Source organism: Pleurodeles waltl, chromosome 9 (assembly GCF_031143425.1).
Source record: "Pleurodeles waltl isolate 20211129_DDA chromosome 9, aPleWal1.hap1.20221129, whole genome shotgun sequence".
Lineage (NCBI taxonomy): Eukaryota > Metazoa > Chordata > Amphibia > Caudata > Salamandridae > Pleurodeles > Pleurodeles waltl.
Genome location: NC_090448.1, coordinates 400,798,321 through 400,822,366, shown reverse-complemented (window position 1 = coordinate 400,822,366; position 24,046 = coordinate 400,798,321). Strand labels below are relative to the sequence as shown.

Sequence of the window (24,046 nt, the reverse complement as noted above, 5' to 3'; positions counted from 1 at the left end):
TGATGCTGACGGAAGTGATGTCCAACTGAAGAAGACAATCGCAGCTTGCTGATCCATATTGAGGAGAGGTATTAATCAAATGTTATTGTGTTTGATGTAATTTGTCTTTTGATGGAGCCATAGCTAGATGTTTTCCAAATTTATGTTGACTAAATTGTTTTCGCATGAAGCCCAACATGTTGATGCTAATTAAACGGTTAGTAAGGGAAGTCCTGAAATGCTAACAGGTTGCAATTAACAAATAATTGACGCTACTCGGTTGCTGAACCTAAATGTATGTTATTTCTATTAGTCAGCTGTTCTTGCTATTGATTTGTACTGTCACTCCAGAGTGCGTAGTGATCCATGCTTTAGTTGAACTGAGACTCTTTAGAAGATTTGGTCAACCGGTGCTATTCTTATATGTGTGTCAGAACGTGTTGAGATTGATTTACATGATATTAGCTTTGTTAATTTAGGGAAATAAACATTCTAACTTTTACATAAAGGCGTGGTTATTCATGGCCCAAGGGGTCATGGTGTGCGACATTACTGACTCCCACGGTTATTGATGTTGTTGATGGATATTAGCTTTGTTAATATAGGGAAATAAACATTCTAACTTTTACATAAAGGCATAGTTATTCATGGCCCAAGGGGTCATGGTGTGTGACATTACTGACTTCCATGATTATTGATGATGTTGATGGATATTTAATGATGATTTGTTTTGAAATTTAGCCTTGAGGTGGGACATACTCTAAGTGTAGACCAAAGGTCCACCGAATCTCTAATGCGTCCCCTTATAAATTAAAACCAAGAAACCAAATAAGGTCAGACGAGCTCACAATATCCATGTCACTATTTAAACCTAGAGAGTTGGTGCTGGGTAATGGGGTTACAGTTCAGGTTCCTGTTTGTTCTTCTGCTGCAGGTAATGTGTGATTGCGCCGAGGGACCTATCTGCCAGTCTCTTGCTGCGAACGTTTTGGGGCGCAGGTGCGGGACACTGTATATTTTTCCTGGATACAGGGCGGCTTGTTTGCACCTGGCACAAATGTTCAATTGATCATGGTCATGACTTTGGTACAATACAGCACCTAGCCACTAAGTGACACAGCAGCCATCATGTCTCACTGCTGTGACGTCTTCTCTATGGCTGGCTGGTTACTCAGGGTTGAGAATGTCGGTGCGGTGCCATGCTACTCTAGGGCAGCTAGTCCCTCATTAAAGACCGTCTTGGCCAGGCACTCCGCCCACAACTACCTCAGGTAGGCAGGGCAGCTGCATATTATTTCGAGGACGCATCAGCCTTCCTAGCGCTGCGTACCTTACTTTCACTGGGGGTCACCAGTGTCCGCATTGGGTGGCATTCTTCTCGCCCTACGCCGGTTGCTGTCATATGCTGGCAGTAGGTGCGGGGTGCCTCAGACTGAGGCTACACTTCCCCCACGAGGAACAGCAAAGTAGCTGCCAGCACGCACGTGAGGACAGACCACCTCATCGCCATTGTAGTTGGGGGCCCTCATGCTACTGAAATGACCACACTTAAACAATTGCCCCTATTATTTGTAGGGTCCCCTTACCGGTGACACCTGTGATGGATGGGTGTGGGCAACCTCACTGACCTGGTCAGTGAACTGATCTGCCATCGCGTAGCTCCACCAGTAAGTGAAGCCCATCTGTCTTTGAACTCTGACCTGGGTCAGTAGTTCGAGGCACTCCTCCACCCGCAGGCTCTGTCTGCGCCTCATCCCTGGTGTCTAGGGGGAGAGCTCTGCTCTTCTGCTAGGCTGCCCTCTGCCTCTTTCTCTTTTTCCGTCCTCTGCCCTCGATTTTTCTTTTATTGTGCCGTTTTTAGCGTGTTTCACTTTCTGCGCTTCCTCTATCTTTTTCCTCGTTTTCCCTATCACTCCTCTCATTCTCACTTCTCTCTCATTCTCCCTGCCGCTGCTGCCCTGCCCCCCCTTTTTCACGCCATTCTCCCGCTCCCGCCTGTCCTCTTCTCCCTACTTGATGGTGGCCATGCGCGCCTAAGGAAACCCCATCTGCGCCTGACCGCGACCAGCGCCAGGACCCTTGGACCTCTTGCCCACCACCGCTACACGCCAGTAGCACTCATCGCACTCAACCCAGGACGTGACAACAACTGTAAGCAGGCATCACCAAGTGATCCTTCACCTGTCACCACTGCAAATTCACCAGCCTCTGCCACTCAAGCCCACCCCGAGAACCCACAAAACAGAACACAACTCAGATGTATCCTGATCAACACACGCTCCATCCACAGGCACGCCATTGAACTCTGGAACCTCATCAACACAACATCCCCGGACATCGCCTTCCTCACAGAAACCTGGCTTAACCCCTCCTCGGTTCCAGACATCGCCATCCCTGATGGCTACAAGATCATCCGCAAAGACCGCACAAACCGCCCCGGGGGAGGCATCGCCATCGTCCACAAAGAGTCCCTGCGCCGCTCCACCAGCACCGAAGACACCACAACCAACATGGAACTCCTCCACTTCCAGATTGGAACCAACCCTAACACCACTCTGCAGGGCACCCTCATCTACAGGCCGCCTCGTCCCCACTCCCTGTTCTGCAACACCATCGCTGACCTCGTCACCATCCACGTTCTTGCTTCGAAAGACTACATCCTCCTCGGGGACCTTAACTTCCACCTGGAGAACCCCAATGACAACAACTCCATGACACTGCTCGAAAACCTTGCCAACCTTTGACTCAAGCAATTCATCACCTCGCCCACCCACTCCGCTGGACACACACTCGACCCCACCTTCACCGCCAGCAACCACATCGCCATCAGGCACAACACCGAACTCCAATGGACCGACCACCACTGTATCCACTTTACCTCCAGAAAATTCCCCAAACTACACCTCGCTCACCTACCCCTCCCTCCCTCCACAGGAGCTGGAACAAGATCACCAAGGACCAGCTATTCAACAGCCTCAATAACTCGTGCCTCCCTCCAAGACGATCTCGACACAAACACAGCTGCCTGAGACCTCAACAACTGGATCTTAGACTGCACCAACACCTTAGCCCCATCAACAAACCCACCAAGAGATGCACATCAATGAAAGCCAACTGGTTCACCCCTGCCCTCAAGGAGTACAAACAGAGCTGCAGACACCTCAAAAGAAAAAGGCGCACCGACAAGACCCCCACCAACCACGAAGCCTTCAAAAAAGCCATAAACACACACCACCAACTCATCAGGACCACCAAGAGCAACAACTTCCAGGAGCGCGTCAACAACAATGCACACAACAGCAGAGCTCTTCGCAATCATCAGTGAACTGACCAACCCCACAGCGAACTTCACGGATATCCCCCCCCTCACAAGAACTCTGCAACAACCTCTCTACCTACTTCCATCGCAAGATAGCAGACATCTACGACAGCTTCCCTTCTCAGGACCATCCCACCACTGTCATATCCACCACCAAAGCTCCTCCAAACCCCCACCACCTACTCTGCTGGGCCAACATCTCAGATGAAGAAACCCTCAATATCATGAACTCCATCTACTCCAGCTCTCCCTCTCACCCCTGCCCCACCACATCAACAAAGCAAGCAGCACTATCGCACCCAAACTCCAGCAGATCATCAACTGCTCCTTCAAAACCGCCACCTTCCCAGAAATCTGAAAACACGCCGAAATCAAGCCCTTACTGAAGAAACCCACCACAGTCCCAGACGACCTCAAGAACTTCCGGCCCATCTCTCTGCTCCTCTTCCCAACAAAAGTAATTGAAAAAGCTGTCAACAGACAACTCACCAAACACATCGAACTCAACAACATCCTGGACCCTTCAGTCAGGCTTCCACAGCAACGAGGCCACCCTCCTCGCCGCCACAGATGACATTCGCATCCTCCTAGACAGGGATGGGACTGCGCCTCTCATCCTCCTGGACCTGTCCGCCGCCTTCGACACCATCTCACACTGCACTCTACAGACTCGTCTCCATGACGCCAGCATACGCGACAAGGCACTAGAACGGATCACCTCCTTCCTCTCCGACAGGACCCGAAAAGTCTGACTCCACCCCTTCTACTCAGAGGCCACCAAGATCATCTGTGGCGTCCCACAAAGCTCCTCTCTGAGCCCCACTCTCTTCAACTTCTACATGGCCCCCCTAGGTACCATCGCCAGACACCAAGCACTCAACATTGTCTCATACGCCGATGACACACAGCTTATCATCTCCCTCACCAACGACCCGCACACAGCCAAAGCCAACTTCCACAACATAATGAAGGCAGTCGCCACCTAGATGAAGGAGAGCTGCCTCAAACTAAATACTAAAAAAACAGAAGTCCTCGTCATCGGCAACAACCCCTCAGCCTGGGACATCTCTTGGTGGTCCACTGCCCTCGAAAGCATTCCGGCCCCCACCGACCACGCCTGCAACCGCAATTTCATCCTGGACTCAGCACTCTCGATGAACCTCCAAGTCAGCGAGTTCTCCTTCGCCTGCATCAACACCATGCGCATGCACTGGAAAATCTTCAAATGGATCCCAACTGAATCCAAAAGAACGGTCAACTAGGTCCTCGTCAGCAGCCGCCGCCTGGACTACGGCAATGCACTCTATGCCAGAACCACCACCAAGGTACATAAAAGACTATAACGCATCCAGAACGCCTCCGCCAGTCTCATCAAGAACACTCTCAGACACAGCCACACCTCCGCCCTACTGAGGGACCTGCACTGGGTCCCAATAGACAAGAGAATTACATTCAAACTTCTCACGCACACCTACAAAGCCCTTCACAACGCAGGACCAGAATACCTCAACCACAGACTCCACTTCTACACGCCCTCCAGACAGCTCCGCTCTGCCGACCTCGCCCTCTCCGCCGTCCCACACGTAAGGAAGGCCACAGCCAGAGGAAGATCCTTCTCTCACCACGCCACCAAGACCTGGAACTCCCTTCCCATCCACCTCAGAAGATCTCCCACTCTATTGCAATTCAGGCAAGACCTCAAAACCTCTTCTTCTAATCCCCTCTGTTCATCAATAACTACTCAATTACTGCCCCCCACCCCTTGAGACCCTAGCGGGTGACTAGTCGCACTTTACAAGTATAGTGTTTTATTGATTGATGAGCTGTGTGTGGAAGCCACCCTCAAGGAGTGGCAGATGGAAACACGTCATTACATAAACACTGGCATCGATGACTACAAGATAACACCCTCCAACGAGAATGCTTTCAGATGGAAAGTAGTATGCTTTCCAAGTCCCGTCACCGTTAAATGTGGTTAATAATATCCTGACTACTGCAAAAATCGACAAACTGTTGTACCTCTAGTATATTTATATTTGTTCTTAACGGAATCAAGATTGCCAAGAAGTTTACCAAGGTTGTCACATTTCACCGCTTTGAAGGGAAGGTTTGCGGGTCTCATCGAAGACTGAGCCAGGTAGCCATCATTACCTGTGCAGCTTCTAATGAATACGAAGCAAACTTGTCCGATGCAAGATGGCTGCAGTTAGAAGGTGCTCCTTTTCACCCACCGGCCCCCAGCAGTTCCGGGCTCTTGACGTATGGCCAAGCACACTACCATTCATAGCCACCCCGACCGACCATGGCGGCAGCCTCTTGTGATTACTAAGTACGGTTCTGAGAAAGACCCGTCTTAAGATGGCCGCGACGCCAGAGCCCGTAGATTGTACGCTGCCCATTGTACTCGTTTTTTTCGGAGCTGGGCGCACGCGCAGTGACTTCCCGGCGCGCGCCCCCTTTCTATACTCCCGCCGCTCGAACTAAGCCTCTGAGGTACCGGTGCCATCGCCATGGGGGTAAGTCAGGGGGAGACATTGCCGAATTATTGTAGAAAGAATGCGGGGGTCCCATTTTGGTTTGTAGGTGTACTATTAGGCATGGTGGTAACATGAGGTATCGGAGGTCAGAGAGGAGTGCGGGTAGTACAGGAGCCAGGTAATGGGGAAGCCGTGGAAAAAATATCGCTAGGGCAATCTTGGCTGTATTAGTGTCATAATTGGCCAACTGATGGTTAGTGCAGGATGGGCCTTGTGGGCAATTTGTGCATTACTGATGGGTTGTGTGGACGCGGGCGGGGGGCAGAGGAGGGGAAGGGGCCTTAAGATTAGACCAAGTGGAGGGGGTGGGAGGCTTTGAGATTAGACCAAGTGGAAGGGGGGTAGAGACTTGGGGACTCGTAAGAAAATGCGTGGGAGTTGTGGAGCTTTTAGGTGAATTAATAAGGGGCTTATGGGTAAAACGTTGGAGAGCTCGGGGAGTGGCTCAGACATAAAAGACTTGAGAGTTTGACATGGGAGGGCAGGCTGCATGACATGGGGTACGACCTGAAGAGCATGGGGCGAGATTCAGTGGACGTGGGTATACCTTGGGATGTTGCTGGTAGGGGTAATGGGGGGTGGGGGTAGGTAGGGCACCCAGCATAGATAGGATGGTGAAGTAGGCGTCCTTGGTTGTGAATGATACAACAAGCAAGGTATATAAGGTGTCCAAGGTGTGGGTTCATATTCGGAGTGACACGAGTTGATACTGGCTATGTGTTCTGATACAGAGGTAGAAACATGGACGATGTTAAGACAGAGGGATGTTGTGACTATACAATAGTTCGTTACTAGTACAAAGGGGTTTAAGGATTAAACATGAGTTAATATAATAGGCAGGTGTTAAGATGAAGAACAGTGTAAAGTAGGGCGTTTGACTCTTTAGGTAGCAATGCCATGTAGTGAAGATTAATTTCCAATCACTGCTATAATTTCAAAGAAGAATGAGGCAACTCTTTAGAGGTCAGTGGTTCAATACAAAAATTAATAAATATACTCAAAAGGTATTAGTGCCACCTGGGGGTGAGCTATGACACCAAACTTGTTTGTTGCTCCTTTGCTCTTTTTTTTTCAATATATAGCATTGGCCATATCATCATCCTGGGAAGACCTGTGGGGGTTTTATACTTGTCGTGCTTTACCTAGTACAATTTGTGTTTTGCTATGGAAATGATTTTGTGTTATGAATATGGAATAGGGTGACTTTGACGAAGCCTTTAAAGTTGCCTGACTGCTGCTGAGCAAATGCTTGCGCTGTGTTCAGATGCGGAGGTTAACTTAAAATCCAACAAAAAGGTCTCGGTCTATTCAGTTGTCCTCCATTTATCTGGTCCTTGTGCAGATCTTCTTGGGGTCATGTCAGCTTTTCTTCTTGCTGATTGTTCAGCAAATTGAGAAGACAGCTGAGATTCCCTTCTTTTAAAGGACTCTGCAGCACAGCTTCGCACAGGCATCCCTGTCTTGGCCTCAGGTGTTCGGAGAGCAACAAAGCAGCAGAGGTTAAGTTCCTGAAAACACATTTGTTTTGCACTGGTGGAAGATCCTTATCGAAGTCCAAACAGGGTGCGCAAGTTACCGACTCTAGCAGACCATTGTTTACCCTCTTTAGTGATCAAGACAGGAAGCCAGAGACAAACAGTTTACCATTTTTAAATATCAGTGGCGTTTCCGAACAAGTAGAAATGCATCATTTTCTTTGTTTCCAGCTTGTGCTTCTGTGCCAAAGAGTCACAGGTCAGACTGGGTTCACATGGCCAAAGAGATATAATTTATTCTGAATTAGATGAGGCCGGCACAGGTAACCATTGACTGGTGACAACAAGAATCGGGAAATGGGGTGAACTTGATTTAAGCTGAGGTGAAGGAAACCTATAGAAACAAAAGAAAGGGCTGGCAGTCCTCCCTGAGCTTTTTGTTAGGTGGGTCAGGTTTTAGTGAAGGAAGTACTGCCGACTAACACACACACACTGGACAAGAGCAGGTCAGGTGCGGAGCACTCTTGTGCAGCATACATTTGATGTTCCAGTAGACCTAAGCAGATGTGTAAAAAGAAAACACACACACATTCCGCCTTTGTAAAGCTGTAGAACACATGAGGAATGCAAATATAGTTACAGACTGGATGGACCTTTAACCTAGTGAGAGCTAATATGTATTGTCCCACACGAGTACTGGTGAAAAGGGACCGGACTAAAAATCAGTCACCCCAAGAAGCCTTGAATGAAGGGACAATAGCGACACTCACTCGGTCAATACCAGAAACTTTTTTTGTGTACCTAGTAGCCGAACTCTGCTCATGAACAGGAAGGTAGCTAAATAAAATAATTGACAAAGGTATTAGGTTTCACCTTTCAGCAGCATTACTGAACCTTTGAGCTTTGCCATTGCTTTTGCTTTTTTCTGATGCTGTTTTAGATTGTACTGCTAAATATCAACACTAACAATATCGCGGCACAGTAATATCAAGGGACAAAATGTCGAAAGGTACGTGCATATAGGGGAGTATAGAATTACTATTCCTAACTTCACAACTACATTATTTGAAGATATATGTACCACATAGGCATATATAATCTAGACTTGCCTCTCTATTCATTTTGTTATTCTTTCCTCTATATTATGTTTCAACGATATTGTTGATTCGCTAGTCAGGAGCACCCTGCAGCTGTGCGCCAGCACAAAGAAAATACTTGGTTGCTAACGTGTCGGTAAAAAAGGCTTCCACAGATTGATGTTTACGCATGTATGAAAATTCATGCCTGTGCATGAGAATGTGCTGAGCACCGGTAACCGCCTTTTTTAAAAATGAAAAGGAAACCCCTTAAAAATAGAGCACCTCCTGTACCCTCTCATGATCGCCCAGCTCACTGGAAGAAAACGCTGGGGCTAGACAAAAAGACAAATGTGAAGCATGGGACTTCACACCATACCATGCAGGGCGCTTTCGTTGTAACACATAGTCTGGTGGTGGAGGGAGGGAAAATTGCGACATTACATTGAGTTCTCTGTACTGGGGCCGACATGCTGGATTACTATGAGTAAACTGCAAAACGTGCGAAAGAAAGAGACTGCAGCAATACTTGAATAAAATAGGGTAGCTACTGTATATTGGGGCTGGACTTGATACTTAGACGTGTTTTCGGCAGGTAGAGTTGGAGTAGCTGGAGGTGATTGTGTGGACGGGAGGGCTGAAGGGGTGGCCACGGGTGGTGTTAGGAAGGTCAGGCAGGAAGACTTGGGAGTAGTATGGGATAATCCTCGTACACGGGCTTCTCTTTGAAATTTCCAGAAGGGTGTGTTTGGCTGTTTTAGGCTCCTTCTTTAATACCATACGCGGGCTTTTGGCTCCGAGAAAAGTTTTTACCTTCTAGCTATGTCAATTTTTGACCTTTTTGCATTTTGGCATCCTGAGACTTCTCTGTGACTGTACATTTGAAACCTCGATTCCCTTTTTTTTCTGATTCTGGAAGCCTAGCCCGAAGACTTATGTCTATACGGGCTGGGGGAGTCATTCAAGTGTGGAACTCTGTGTTTGGAATTATGGTTTTCCGAGATATACAAATTATGCCAGGTTTAAAAAAAAAAAATCAAAAAAAATCTTGTGTATGCTGTTCCTTGCTTGTACTGAGACATGCAGTATCGGATTTAGATGTTTTGTTAGTACAATGTGTTGATAATTGTCTATAGCGTGGCTGAAAAGGGACCGTTACTTGTTTCCTTGGAAACCATCTTTCCCAGACCGTCCTCTTCTTTCCTAGTAATTCCAGTTTTAGGTTCTAGCCGGCCCTGCCTTATGTTCTGGGCTACAAAAGCTGAGCAGTCATTTCCTGAGCAACAATCTCCCTGTTCCCCTGGTTATACGGGTGCATATTAAAGATAGGAAGAAGCACTGGGTATGATCTCTGATCTTTGCTGCCTTGCCGGCAAGTAGTTACGCTTCGGGGTCCAGTGACGTGGCCAGGCCGTTGGGGACCCTGTTCATTTACCAACACTTGTGAGCGCGGGAGAGGCACATGTCACAGAAGTTACGTACTTCATCAGACATTCGACTAGGGGATACTTTTTGAAAAATGTTGAGCATTTTGATGCATCCGGTTTGTCCCGAAAAGCTCGTTGTACTATTTCGTGTGAAAATAGGGACAAACCAAGCTTCTAATTACTTTACACTTTTAAGGTAAATACCGACTGCGTATACGCGGAATTCTGGAATCCACAACCATTTTACTGTCCCGGCAGGCTCGGTCTCTTCATGGGTTGTTCGCCTGCAGAGTTAAGCTGCCGCGCACCAGGCTATTGATAAACTACTTTTTTTTTCTAAAAGTGGCAACAAAAGGCTTTCATCTAGGACCAGTAGTGGTCCCTATTACTTTCTTTTGATCCTTGAATGTTTTTGAGGCTCTGAACTCGAAATCTAGGCAAGCGAAACGGCCTGAGAGTGTTCATGTTTTCTCCTTCGCCGCGACATTTTCAGGCTTTTCTTTGTTTTCATCTCTTGGTTAGTTTCATCTCTGAAGGCTGTTGAATGCCCAGCAGCAAAAGTGCGCACAATTTAAACGCAATACACTTTCTGAAACAGTGTAGTGAAATCTTTATTTCCTTGATATTGTAATATAACTACCATTAGTGCACTGTGGCAAGGCCTTCTGTTCTCTGCCTTGCTTACATATAAGCTAGATGGCGGAATAAACCGAGCATGATTTTCAGGGAAGTGCGGTTCTCCATCACTCTTTTAGTGTCCAGTTGTAAGTTCCAGCGGCATCTCCTAGGTAACAGGCAGGACCCTTGGAATTATGCAGCAGGAGAGGACCACATTATGTGCTAGTGTTGACTATATTATGCCGCATAAAACAAACAGTGCTGCACGTTTTGTTAGGATTACTTCATTATTTGGTTATTCTTGCACATGTTAACATTTTTCTGGACAAAGCTTTCACTTTATTAGTACTAGTTTAACATCGAAGTACAGTAACAAGCAACTGAAAGGTGATAAGTAAACCTTTGTGAAGGGCCTTCCACTGTATGGAAACACATGTCACTGCGTTCTTAGTAACTTTTTATGTTTGCAGTAGAAACAAAACATTTTTTTGCAGATGATGCCTTATGTGGCAAATCCACAATTGTGCGGGACCACCTTGGCCGCAGAATTGCTACAGGTAATGAGTGAAAGCACTCTCACTACCTTAGTGAAAATAGCCCGAGGGTAGGCCTGCAGGCTCAGCGAATTAAGCATTTAGTTCCATTGTACATTTGTTGAGGCACGTTTATGATTACTATGGAGATCCAATGGCTAAATATTTATGTCCGTCCTTATTTCCGTCTCTTTTTTTGTTTCTTTTTATGGATTTAGAGAAAGTCAAGCAAAGCCAAAGAGAAAAAGCAGAAACGTCAGGAAGAGCGGGCTGCCATGGATGCAGTCTGTGCTAAGGTGGAAGCAGCCAATAAAGTAAGTATCTCACCAGTGGCTACCCGTCGCTGCCAAAGTTTTAGTGATAAATTGACTGGTTCTAGTGGCTGAAGCCAGTTTGCGCAACACATTGGAGTAGAACCAGACACATTGTGGTCCGAAGCCTTGAAACTCGATATGTATCCAGTTCAGTCTCTTCTTTTCTGCTTACTGAAACACGTTTCAATAGACCTGCAGCTTTGTCATGTAGTCTGCACTGCTGCTGAGTTGCAGGTCCTTTAGGGAATGTAAGCTCCAGCCTGCATAGACTAGAATGCCTTTGTATTTGGTGTGTTACCATGTAAACTGTTATTGTCTGGATAGCTGAAAATCTTGTGTTTTATCCTCTTAGCTCGGAGATCCCTTACAGGCTTTCCCTGTCTTCAAAAAGTACGACCGAAATGGGTAAGACCCGTTCTTTAGTTAAATCGCCTGTCTTTTAACTTAGGTGTGAATTTTAATTTGTCTCTTTACAAACGAGTGAGACCTCATATGCATCCCTTTCTTTTATCTTTTTCTGGCTCTTGAGCACATTTTCTTGGCCCGTGTATTAGTGTTTGCATGGTTTTCTCTCAGCTTAAATTGTTCTCTTACCCTATGACTTTCCACAATCCATCTATTTTCACCGCACTAATGTCTTTTTGGCTCATTGCCCTTGGATATTTCTCTTGGTCTCATAAGTATTTCACTTTCCAGGACTCCTGGCTTGCTTTGTCTTTCTAGTCTAGCCCCTTTCATCCTTGCTTAATTCCACTGGCCCACACTTATTCTTTACTGTACTGTGCTAATGTACTTTATGGGTCATTCTTTCCACTCTTCTCTTCAATCTCTGAGGCCATTCTTTGGTAAGTGTACTTTTACTGTTGTTGATGTGCACATTCATGTAAACACAAAAGTGATGGTGGGATGGTTGAATTAATCTCAGCCACTGGTCTGCATTCCATTGTGTGTGTGTGTGTATATACATGTACACACACTGCTGCATCAGTGTGTGTGTATATGTATGTATGTGTGTGTGTGCATATATATATATATATACACACACATTTTTTTTTTTTTGCCTACAAAGTTACTTTAGATAAGACCCAGCCATATGCAAATTGTCTTGGTCCTGCTCCCTTAGAAACAGTCCAGCCCAAACTGCTGACCCAGGTCCTCTCTAAACCGGAATACAATTAACATAAGACCGATTTTGTCCTAGTTGAGGCTCTTCTGTCTTGTGAGGCTGGGTTCCAGTGGCACAGTGAGTATGGGACCCACGTCTGGTAATACTCATCACATTTAGGGCGTTGCACTGAAGTAAACAGAGTGATCAGTGGTATCTTGATTAATTAATCTTAGCCAGTGGTAAAATTGCTATTGGGCTCTGAAGTTCAGCTTCAGCATCTGGTTCATGGTCAGAAGCCAGAATGGCCGTACCCTATTCAGGGAACCACTAAATTGTGCTGCATACAACGTGTGCTTACAGAGCACACCATTTGTGCTGCAGTTGCCCTCCATATACACCACATGTAAGCATAAATACATTCTGTGAAGAGAATGACATGCATTTCTGAACAAATATTATTGGAATAAGGGTTTTAGGATGTCTCTCCCATCAATCCACTTAAGAGGCCTGTGCCTTATTGAACTCACTGTTGATAACCAATGTTAATCTCTTCATAGCCTAATTACAGGGCACTGTCACCAGTCTTCTTTAAATGGGTTGGGCCTTTTGGACCCACCCCTAACCAAGTAGAACATGTTTCTGTGTTTGCGAGCCACCTACAAGAAAATAGAACTTAGATGTAGAGTGTGCTAGGGTAAGCACAGGTTCTGGTAGAGGGGTTGGTTTCACAACTGCCTGCACAGTTTTAAGAACTGAAAGTACAGAAAGGCTTCACAGATCCAATCCTTTTTGGGCATGTCAGACTTGAAATGAAAGTTCCTTGCTGTAGTGAAATATTTCGCAGACCTAATCTATTTTCATTGTTAAAACAAAGGCACAGCAGTAATTTATGAAGGTTATTGTTCTGACATTAGAATCACTTTTGTTGTGCAGTACATTTTGGGAAGGGGAAATGATACCACTAACTGTGTGTGGGACCATTGGATTGGCTTACCTAGTGTTGAAAGTTGACTTACCATGTGCTCTGTATAATGGGTCTTGTCGGTATTCTCAGCCTTCTAGGGAGAACACTGCCCACCTGATGCCAGTCTTGTCCTTGCCGAGTTTAAAAGGGCAGGCTTTTGGTTTTGTCTGATTTTTGGGTTGAATTCTGTCTTCTGTAGTTTTCATTAAGTTCAAATACGTGACACTGCTGCAAGCACACTTGTGCGCCCATGTTCACTGTGAACAGAGGCTTGAACTGGGAATGCTGATCTGACCTACGTGTGTTGTTTTGCAGCATAAGGTTAAGACTTGTGCGATTTGCCATATGGGGCATGTATGTGAAGACCCGTTGTAAGTAACCACACTATCTTTTCCACACTATATTACATCTTGCTCGCAAACCTTGCAGCTAGCTCCTTCCTTCTCGCACAGAGGATAGTATGATTTTTGTGTGAATGTTACTTGTGCCAAGGCTTCTAACATTTCCTGCCACTTTCCAACTTTTGTAGGATAAACGTCTCCATTGAGTGCAAAAAAGTCTCCGGTTTGGACCCAGCAACGTTGGACTGGGCTTATGAACTTACCAAAACCAACATGCAGACTTTGTAAGTTTGTTTTTTGATTACACATGGTAGCAAGGGGGGATATCCTAAGAAAGACAGGTCACTTGGCTTGCCTGTATCTTAGTTTGAGCACACATCTGCACCTCTGCATGTGAAAGCCTCAGTCTCATGACTGTGAAGTCAATGCTACATGCCACATGTTGCCAGTGCCACACATTTTAAACTTCTATCCTCTCCTTTGCTTTTACTTTCTGGCCCTAAAACTGATTTTGGACTTGTAGCCTGTGCTCCAGGGAGAGCTCAACTGTATTTTATTTGCATTTTTGAGGTAACTGCTTCTCAACCGAGAGAGATTGCACCCTTCATTTGGCACATTTTCTTTTACTGTTTCAAGCCTACACACCTATTTCAGCACAATATGATGATGCACTCAACACTTCTTTTTGGGTCCTCCTGCAGCCAAGCGCTGCAGTGTTCTTTGAAGTATTTCTTCTGCTAGAGAAGACTGGTGCATTTGCTACATTTTGTTGAATGAGATGGAATTACGAAAAAAAGTCCTCTATTTGACACTGGGAGGGAGTAGCCCTCCAAAAGTGATTTTTTTTTTTCACTCTTTACAGGTATGAACAAAGTGAGTGGGGCTGGAAGGACCGTGAGAAGCGAGATGAGATGACTGATGACCGGGCCTGGTACCTGGTGGCAAGGGAGGAAAGCTCTGTGCCAGTGGCATTCATCCACTTCCGCTTCGACGTAGAATGCGGGGATGAAGTCCTGTACTGGTATGTGTTGCCCCCATGCAGTCTAGGACCAAGCCCTATATTATCTAACCTTGTGGCTGGCCATAGAAGGTTTGGCTTAGCTGCCAGCTTGATGCCTTGATGCCTTGATTTGGGAATCTCCTCATAGGCTTTTCTCCTGGGAAATATTTTAGCCAAAGCTTAGCTTAACATTTAGCGTTCACGACATATGGGGGGTTTTGAGAGTATTTTTTGTTATTGTTAAAGCACAAAGAAAAGCATCCTTGTATTCTCCCTGCCACTCTGCCTCTTATTGGTCTTAAGCTAGATATTAAAATGTTTCTGCAGTACAAACGTTCCATGAGCTTCTTAGTGATCTGTTAATTCGATTCTGTGTAGGGTATAGGGTAGTTAATTCCTTAAAATACATGATGCCTGACCCAGTGCTTCCGAAACTTTGGAATTATTACCCAATTTTTAGAACTACCAACGTTTACGACCCCCCTAGCGATAATGGACATTCGGTGGTGGTTTTTATATATTTTATATATGTTTGTTGTTGTTGTTTAAACGTAATGAACTAAAGCAACGTGGTTGTCCACTGTCATTTACAGACAGCATATTTTCCATTTAAATGGCCTCTTAATGTGTACAGACACACAGTTTTACTCATAAAACTACATTGCACGCAAATGATAATGTGTGGAAATCAGGTTTCAGTGAATATCATTTGTACATTTGTAAACTGTCTCGATTTGTTTTGATCCTTTTTAAAAACTTTGTTTCCACCACAGTCAGAATTTCAAAAAATACATAACCTGACATTTGAACTCTCTTTGAAGTGCAGCAAATGTAAAAAGATAAATATAACATTTTAAGGCATCTTTATTTAATGTTTGGACTTCGGTGACCCACCAAAAATCAGCTCATGACCCACGAGTAGGTTACGACCTGCTGTTTGGGAAACACTGGTCTAACTCCTTTCCAAAACATATGCAGTCTCTCCATGCCCTTCCACCTGAAAATTAGAAGATGTTCCTGTGCTATGGCCTGGTGGGCATTTGGCAGTGGTTATCACTGTTATAGTCTCGTACTGATTTATAGAGTATCTGAAGTAAGTTGCCAGAGAACGCCAAATTTGTCAAAATGGAGCTGTGTATACATTTTTCATGACTGTTGCCATTTATAGCATATTTGTGTAGTTTGAAGCACTCCTTCATTTGTTTAATTCTCAATTCCTAGGGACATGGGGTGTAAGTCATTCTTTTCCATGTTCAGATCATTTCGGGTATAAGCTCAGCTTTGCTGTTCCAGGAGCTTGTTCTATGTCTGATAACGAATATGTATTTTCACATATAGTTGTTAGCTTTCACACTTCACTTACCACCTCTGACTGCACCCAAAACCTTTCTCTCCTCATAGGTAGGTGAAGTTTCCCGGAAAGATTGTTAAAATAGTGACTAATCCTGGAGAGCACTGTTAGTGCAGAGCTAAGTACTGTTGCACTCTCAGCCTTTAACTAAACTCCCTGGCAAATCCTAAGTGTCCATTGTTCCTTGAACTGGGAAAGTTCCTTCGCTTAGACAACACAAAAAATAGGTCCTGTTGAATGAGGACGACTAATTGTAAGCTGTGGCTAAAAGTAATTGGCAGTAAATTGCAAATATCTAGGTTTTTGAGTGTTCTCTGTTAGTGGAAGTTTTATTACTTCCCCCCCTTGGGACCTCACTTTGTGTTATAGTGTGGCAGCTAGTTATGTGCCCGTATTTGAGAGACCCTTCTCTAGGCTGCAGTCTCCACTTGCAAGACTGCTGGTGTTACTCAGCCTATGCCATTAATATTTTATCCTTTCATCACTTGTTGCCGAATTGTATGGTAGTGTGTTTAGAACGTATTTAATTTTAGTGTTGTTTTCTGGTCCTGCACAAGGATTTCAGGGTGGAGTAATGGACACTGGCTTTTGCCTCAAGCACAACTATTCCTAAAGCAGGTGTCACCTGTTTTGCAGTGTCTTTGCTGCCTACACTCATGTTTTTTGTCCATTTGTTTCTATAGGTTGAACATTATTGCCTGTTTAAAGTGCATTTGATGCTAATTCCTTGGTAAGACAGTACCACATCCCGCTGAAACTTTTCTTCTGTCCCATGGAACTCATTCCTGTTCAGTATTGGTGATGCACTTACGTGTTTGTTGGAATGTCCCATGGTCGAGTGAGCCAGCCTGCGTAGAATATACCAGTAAGAGCATGACTGACAGTCTCCTTCTCCACAGCTATGAGGCACAGTTAGAAAGCAAGGTGCGGAGGAAAGGCCTGGGCAAATTTCTTATTCAGATTTTGCAGCTGATGGCAAACAGGTGAGTGAATCTTGTCTTTTTTCTTGATTGTTGTAAAACACCGTAGGGGATCCCACATATATTTTGCTGCCCGTTGTATGGTGCATAGAGCTTGTTCCTTGTCCAGACATTACAGCAATGCAGGAGTGTGAAATTCCTATTGTTCGAGTCCTAGGACATATTTTTAGGGGTGAAGGGCATCAAGTTTCAATGTTTATTTTGCTCATAAGACAAGTAGATGGGCCTGGAAATCATACTCTTTGCAGACTTTTACTGATTCTTCTTTCACGTGTTATAATATACACTCATGTATGTGAAGTTCTGCTGAGGCACTGTAAATCACATCCTCCAAGCACTCTTTCTTTACCCAAATCAGGAGTTAATTTCCTACTTTTCCAGTTTGGGGAGAGACTGGAAGGGATTTGATGAATATCCTTAAACATGTTAGTTTATGGCTGCGCAGAGCCTTCCTGGGCTTTCCAACCCTGGAACTGTACCCATTCACGTCCACTTATAGCCTGAAAAATCCAAACCATGACAAAATAGAAGCCCTAACAAAATCCAAGAGTATCAGACATTTGATAAAATGAAAACTGCCATTATTTGTCACCTCCCTACATGGCACCAAAAGTGATAAGATAAGCAGATTTTTTTTTACCCTGGACAATTAGATGTCTGAAGAATTCTGTCCTTTGGGAAAATGCTATATTATAAAATTCCTCACCCCTTACGGAACGTTGTTGTCTTCATTGACAGGAGAGACGTACAGAGATCTTTGAAACAACTTTCTTAAACATCAGTAACTCCACGTGAGCTTTTGAGGAATTCAACAAGTTTCAAAAGCACTGTTAACAATAAAAAGTGTGCGGCTTCCTAGCATGACAGAAGAATTGGCAAGCTTAAAATAAAGTTAAAGTATAACTAACGAGAGCAAGGTCAAATGAATGTGAACTATAAATTTTCCTTTATTTGTTATGTATAAAAATGCTAATTTAAGAGGTTGATTGTGGCCGTATTGCCAAACCAGTATGCTAATTCCACAGATATTATTAACTTTCAGCACATCCCAGACTTGCGCTGCCTCTTGACATTTCTACAGTGTCTTTACAACAGGCAGCTGCCACCCTTGTTTAAGGACATTACCATTATGATACCTGCCCAGGCAGCATTTACACCTTGCACTCTGTATGGCGGTGAAAGGTAATGGTGTCTGAGCCCTTATTGTGTCCATATTTTTGTGGCTTAATAACAGCGCCCATTTCATCCTTCTGGGAGGTCTGCATTGATTTTCAACGTTCATCTGTTAAGTTCTGCAAATGCATCTATTTGGGTTCATCTGACTTCACTGACTGCCCACACAAAGAAAGAGGAAACGTAGTACTTCACTATTAAACCTACTGTAATGCATACCTTTCTACAGGGTGTTACCATAGTAATTCTCCCATGCAGAGCAAAAAATATACTACTCACTAGACTGATGTAACTTCAGTTTGAACAAGTGCACAAATGTACAGAAATTGTTGTCGACAAAAGCATTTCGGAAATGTGGCTCACACACCTGAAACCGTGTGATAATAATAGTCACCTTCTGATGGAGAACCCTTTCTAAAAATAAGTAGGAGCAGAATGCAGTTGAGATCTGATGCCAGGTATCTTCCAAACGTCACAATTTCCCTTACATCAGATATTGAATTAACCTCTATCTTCCAATCCTTGGACAGCACTGGAGGGGTGTTTATAGATCATAAAATGCAAGGAAGGATTTAAATGCATTTCCTTAACAGAACAACTGCAGGTCAGCTTTTCTTATTATTTGGACCACAATAGAAAGGCAATGGGATTAGTCTGGCACAGATTGTGAATCCTATTCGGCTGTGTCAGTTATCACCTCACAGGATTGTAGAAATTGCTCTGTAAGTGAGACCACAGGTACCATACTGCACCTAAGAAAGTTGCATCTTAGACTTTGTCTGCAACACGAGTGTCTGGTATGCCCATGGATGTGTATCTATACATTTCCTAAGCATTATTTCCTAGATATCCATGCCATACGAGCATATTAGAGCTGGCAGTGGTAAGAAATCGGTTTGCTATGTTAACTGTGGGTTAGCACTTGGGAGAGTGGCAATCTACTTCATAATCGATGCACAGAGTCATACTGCAGAATAGTTCGTCAATAAAAGAAATAAGTTGATTTCGTACAGTAATAGTTTTGCACATTAAACAGATTCTTGGTTCACAAGGACCCTCGACCCCTCTATCTGTAGCAAATTTCGCTTTAGCATGTTTTTACTGTTCATGAATGTTCTGACACTATATAACATATCAGGACGAAGGTGAAGGGCATTGTGATGGTTCTTTTCAGCCATTTGCTTGTGCTTGTTGTCAAGGCCCACAGTTTTTTGAATTTCTAAATAAAATGTTATTTGAAGAGCATGTATACAATGGGAATAAACATAGCATGTGAATTAAGCTTCTAAACTATACAGGTAGGTGTTTTCTTTCCCCATTTCTTTTGGATATTTCTCTGAGATAGAAGGGTATTGTTTACTTAACAGGCTGAAATATTCTGTTTTGAGAGAATAACGCGTCCAGTAATTGATCCTTTTGTCAAAAGTGTTATTTTTTAGATAATGTTTGACTTTTTCTTGTCCCCTGTAGTTTCTAGCCGTTTTAGTAATATTCCACGAAGTTGATTAAACTAACTTCCTGTGAGCATGCACTACATATTTTGACTTTTCTCGAATTTTATAGATTTCTTGTGTTTTGGAAAGCACTTGTGCTTTTTGGGTGGGTCAGACCAATCTCCACAAGTTTTTATTTTTCCAATTGAAAGGTTCAAGTGAACAACATTGAGGCACGTCCTTGTTCTGAACACTGGGGCCGTTGAATCAAAAGGTTTCGACCATTTTTAAACATCTAATTCCATTATACACTGGTGGGTGAAAACTGAAGACTTGCCAGGAGCTATGCTAAAGGGGCTAGTCAGTGTGTCTGAATATGTTCTTGCATTGGTTAACAGTATCTTAACATTCCCTGTTTCAGCATTATCCTTTATACCTTTTCTTAGAATCATGCAAAATATCTCCAATTTAGAGATCCTAAATCCAGACTATCCAGAAAATGGGCGGGGCGTGGTAATCTTGAGGAATCTAAATAGTGCTAACCCTCCAGTTTGTCGATCTCTAGTTTTGTGAATTTGTACAAGTGAGTGGTGAATGACTAATTAATGAATAATATATTTATAGAGCGCTGCCATGCCGTAAGGCGTCCAGGTGCCTATATAGCAGCATAACGTGCAAGCTGATCTTTAATGACTCTTCTGTTTTAGTACACAGATGAAGAAGGTCATGCTGACCGTGTTCAAGCACAATCATGGTGCCTACCAGTTCTTCAGAGAAGCTTTGCAGTAAGTTCCAGTTTGCTCCCCTCATTATGTAATTTTGTCAACCTATCGTGTTGCAAGAAGAAACATTCTAGCACTATTGGTGGCCATATACACATGTAAAAGCATGGTGTCGCCCACTCCTGTGTGCGTGTTTTTTTTCCCGGCATTTTCTGTAAAATTTGGTTCAGTGATAGGTGCGAAGGCCTTTATCTTAACGTATTCACATGTATTTTTTCCAGTGTCCCTGCACCTTGCATGGGAAGTGCCCCACGGATCTTTTTTTTTTTTTTAAGCTTGTGCCCCTTGGTCTCACTCGAACTTGCAATTTTGTTTTTTCCCCTTGGTTTTGAGGTTAACCTTTGCTTCTCCACTCACTTTCTTTCAGGTTTGAAATTGATGAGAGCTCTCCTAGCATGACTGGCTGCTGTGGGGACGAATGCACGTATGAAATTCTCAGCCGAAGGACGAAGTACGGCGAGGGCCAGCATTCACATGGGGGCAGTCACTGTGGGGGCTGCTGCCACTGATGCCCAGTGCCCCATGGCTTTGTAATATGTATATTTCCGCCTCTGTACCCTCAACCAATAGACTGGACAGTATAGCCGTGGTAAAGACTTGGCCCGCAACAGGATCGGAGAGACCCACAAGGTTGTAATGGCTTAAAGACATTGTTCTTTTGAAGGGCAAGTTTTTCCTCGGTACTCCCTTTTTGCACATCTTTTATTGAACTTCTGGTCCACTTCCCTTACAAAATTCACACAAAGGACCTTCATCCAAAACTTATTTTCTTGACTTACAGAAAGATGCCTTCAAATCACTCTTTTGATTTTTTTTAAGGAAACGATCAGACTGTTTAATTTGCTGAGATAGTGCAATGTGGAGTGAGGAGCTTGATCATTCCAGCAGACTTTTTTTTTTTTTTCTTTTCTTTTCTATACTTAGACTACCCAGGTGTACTGACATATAGCAATCTGTATGTTTTTCTTAGTAAATCTCCCCCATTACGCCTCACCTTTCATTCTATTGTGCCACTGATTTCACCCAACTGGCCCCACTACATTTTTCTCCGAAATCTTTTGCAGCTAATTGCATAAAAACTTGCATTCCACCTTGGCATTCTTTCTCCCAGTATGGAGAGTTATGGATGCCAAGGCTATGAGCTGAAATATTAATATATAACACAGTACCTCTCTTGCAAAAATCTCCTATTTGTGCTCAATGCCCTGCTCTGTTACTCCTTTCAGCCCATCGGGGTTCACTGCCAAAAATGTTCCATTTCCATCACCCTAATTGTCTCTGTGGTTATTTTGAAATGTCAGATTTTACAGTATTGATTATGTTTTTTCTATAAAAAATCTTTTTACTCAATGCATTTGTCAGATGATTTTATGTTGCAGGTACTAGCCCAAAATGCATTTTTTCTTCCATGTTTGTCCAAAGTGTGTGCTTATCCTGTACTAGCTTGTTTTTTTTTTTTTGTTTTTTTAACCAGGGGATTTATTTATTCATTCTCGATCGTTAATATTACTTGAGGGTGCTACTGTTGATCTCTGTACTTAGTGCAGTGCTGTCCTCTGCCTATATGGTGTAATAGTCTAGGGTGGACCCAGGTGCTATGATTGTAATGTTCTCATTTTGCATAGACCTCAGGTTGCTAAATGAGGGGACTGAAAGCTCTCTGCTGATTAATTCAGAAGTATGAGATGATGATGATCGGTCTGTGAGGTAGGATATTTTGTCTAGGATGATTCCCTCTAATAGCCACACCGTATAACCTAAAGTGAAGAAATGATGGACTCTACCAAATATGATAGACCAGTCCAGAATAAGGCAGCAATTTGTTTTTTGTCACTTAGCATCTTATGAGCGTCCTAGGTGGACATGCAGGCAGTTTTGGCTCCTCCTCTCAGAGCAAAAGCCATTGTGATTGCTTTGAGAGTAAGTTGTTTTTATTTCGGAAGTTGAAGAATTGAGTGAATTGAATGATTTCAGTCATTTTTCCTAGGAACAAAAGATTTGAGATTGGCTGCTAGCTAGCTGGCTGGATCATAGTGGTTCTTTATGATTGGCTTGATGCAAGATTCTTGAGGTCATTGGAGAAAGGTGACCACTACTAGGGAGATGTTGATGGTTTTGCCAGGGTGGTGGCATTCATGGTGAGTATGATGTCGTCATAAATTTGAGATGGATGAGTGTAGCCAGGTCACTGATCTTGAGTGTATTTGTGACTGGTTGTTAGACAGCTGCTTGAAAGTGTCTAAAATCTGTTGTCTGCGAGCAGACCTAGTCTTCTTTGAGGTCTGAGAATGTGTCTTGCTGGGTGACTGACTTCTGACGTAGTTTTCAAGGGTCATTGCTTTTCATTACAAGTTTTTAGTTTAACCATTACCAATTGTATATCCACTCCCACACCTATACACCACCATTTACATGGTAAATATATGTGCCGCATACACAGTCTTCCTCTGCTTAGCAAGTAAGCAACAGTGGTGCTCCAATGTCCTTGGACGTAAAGCTGGGTTCTCCTTTTTCACATACTATTCTGCACATTCATTAGATTTAATTATTTTGGACAGTCTGTCCTTCCTTAGCCCATGGCAGTCTTTTTTTAGCCTCAAGCGCTCTGCACTCTTATGTGATGTAATTGTGATTTTTGTTGTGTCATACCGACCACTAGTGCTATCGGGTACCTTCATATTACAGAGCGAACAATAATTTCTGATGAGGGGGGGGTCTGACACAACTTTCTTCTTCCAAAAAAGTCTCTATGCTGGTTCAGGTTAAATCTGCTTTCTTTGCACTGCTGCTAACACACCTCCAGAGGCGTGTTCTACAGATTCTCCATGGGTGGTGCATTTGCAGCAGCACCCCAATCCATCAATCAGTTGATTTGCAGAGTGCTTCTTGTCACCCGTGAGGGTAGCCAGGCACTGACAAGGTCCAGTTAATTAGATGAATAGCCAGGTTTTCTGGGACTTTCTGAACTCTGGAAGACATGTGGCGTTCTGGAGATTAAAGGGTAGCTCGTTCCATGACTTCTCTGCTAGGTAGGAGAAGGCGTGACCTCCGCATCTGATGCGTAAGATGCGGTGGTGAGGGTTAGAGAAAGGAAAGCAGAGTTGGATGTGTCTGGTGGGCTGATGGAAGTTCAGGTGGTGGTTCAAGTAGGCAGGTCTACAGTTGTGCAGAGCCTTTTATGTGTGGGTCAGGAGCTTAAACTGGCATTTTATTCTGTACAGGGAGCCAGGACTACTCTGGCTGCGGTGTTCTGTATGGTCTTTAGTCATAGGAGGTGAGTTACAATCTCTGCATAGAGCGCATTGCCATAGACCAGTCAGCTGGAGATGAGGGCCTGGGTGATGGTGCGTCTTGAGCTTTGGTGTACCCATTTGAATATCTTACGAAGTATGCAGAGGATGAAGAAGCAGGAGGAGGAGACAAAGTTAACCTGAATCATCCTGGTTAGCTAGTTATCCAGAGTGAAGCCTAAGTCCCTAATACGATCAGTGGGAGTAGTTCTGAGGGCCACCAGGATGCCTCCCACGGGGAGCTTTTGTTTCCGAAGATCAGTACGTCTGTCTTGTCCTTGTTGAGCTTCAGACAGTTGTCCTTGATTCAGTTGGTTGAAGTTGGTCTTGGTGGTGTCTTTGGAGA

General features: G+C 44.1%; 1 protein-coding gene across 2 annotated transcripts; it reads left to right on the top strand.

Moving 5' to 3' along the window:
• The first annotated feature begins 5,682 nt into the window (after positions 1–5,682).
• Positions 5,683–21,760, top strand: NAA40 (N-alpha-acetyltransferase 40, NatD catalytic subunit). Of its 2 annotated transcripts, none has more exons than XM_069207119.1 (8): positions 5,683–5,814; positions 11,183–11,278; positions 11,631–11,683; positions 13,880–13,975; positions 14,554–14,712; positions 16,942–17,025; positions 20,336–20,413; positions 20,778–21,760. In XM_069207119.1, exons 1-8 carry the CDS (start codon positions 5,809–5,811, stop codon positions 20,917–20,919), a joined length of 714 nt encoding a protein of 237 aa, XP_069063220.1. In that variant the 5' UTR covers positions 5,683–5,808; the 3' UTR covers positions 20,920–21,760. The 2 variants fall into 2 exon arrangements, with proteins under 2 accessions (XP_069063220.1, XP_069063219.1); XM_069207118.1 differs by lacking the exon at positions 5,683–5,814 and adding an exon at positions 6,336–6,372.
• Positions 21,761–24,046: the final 2,286 nt, after the last annotated feature.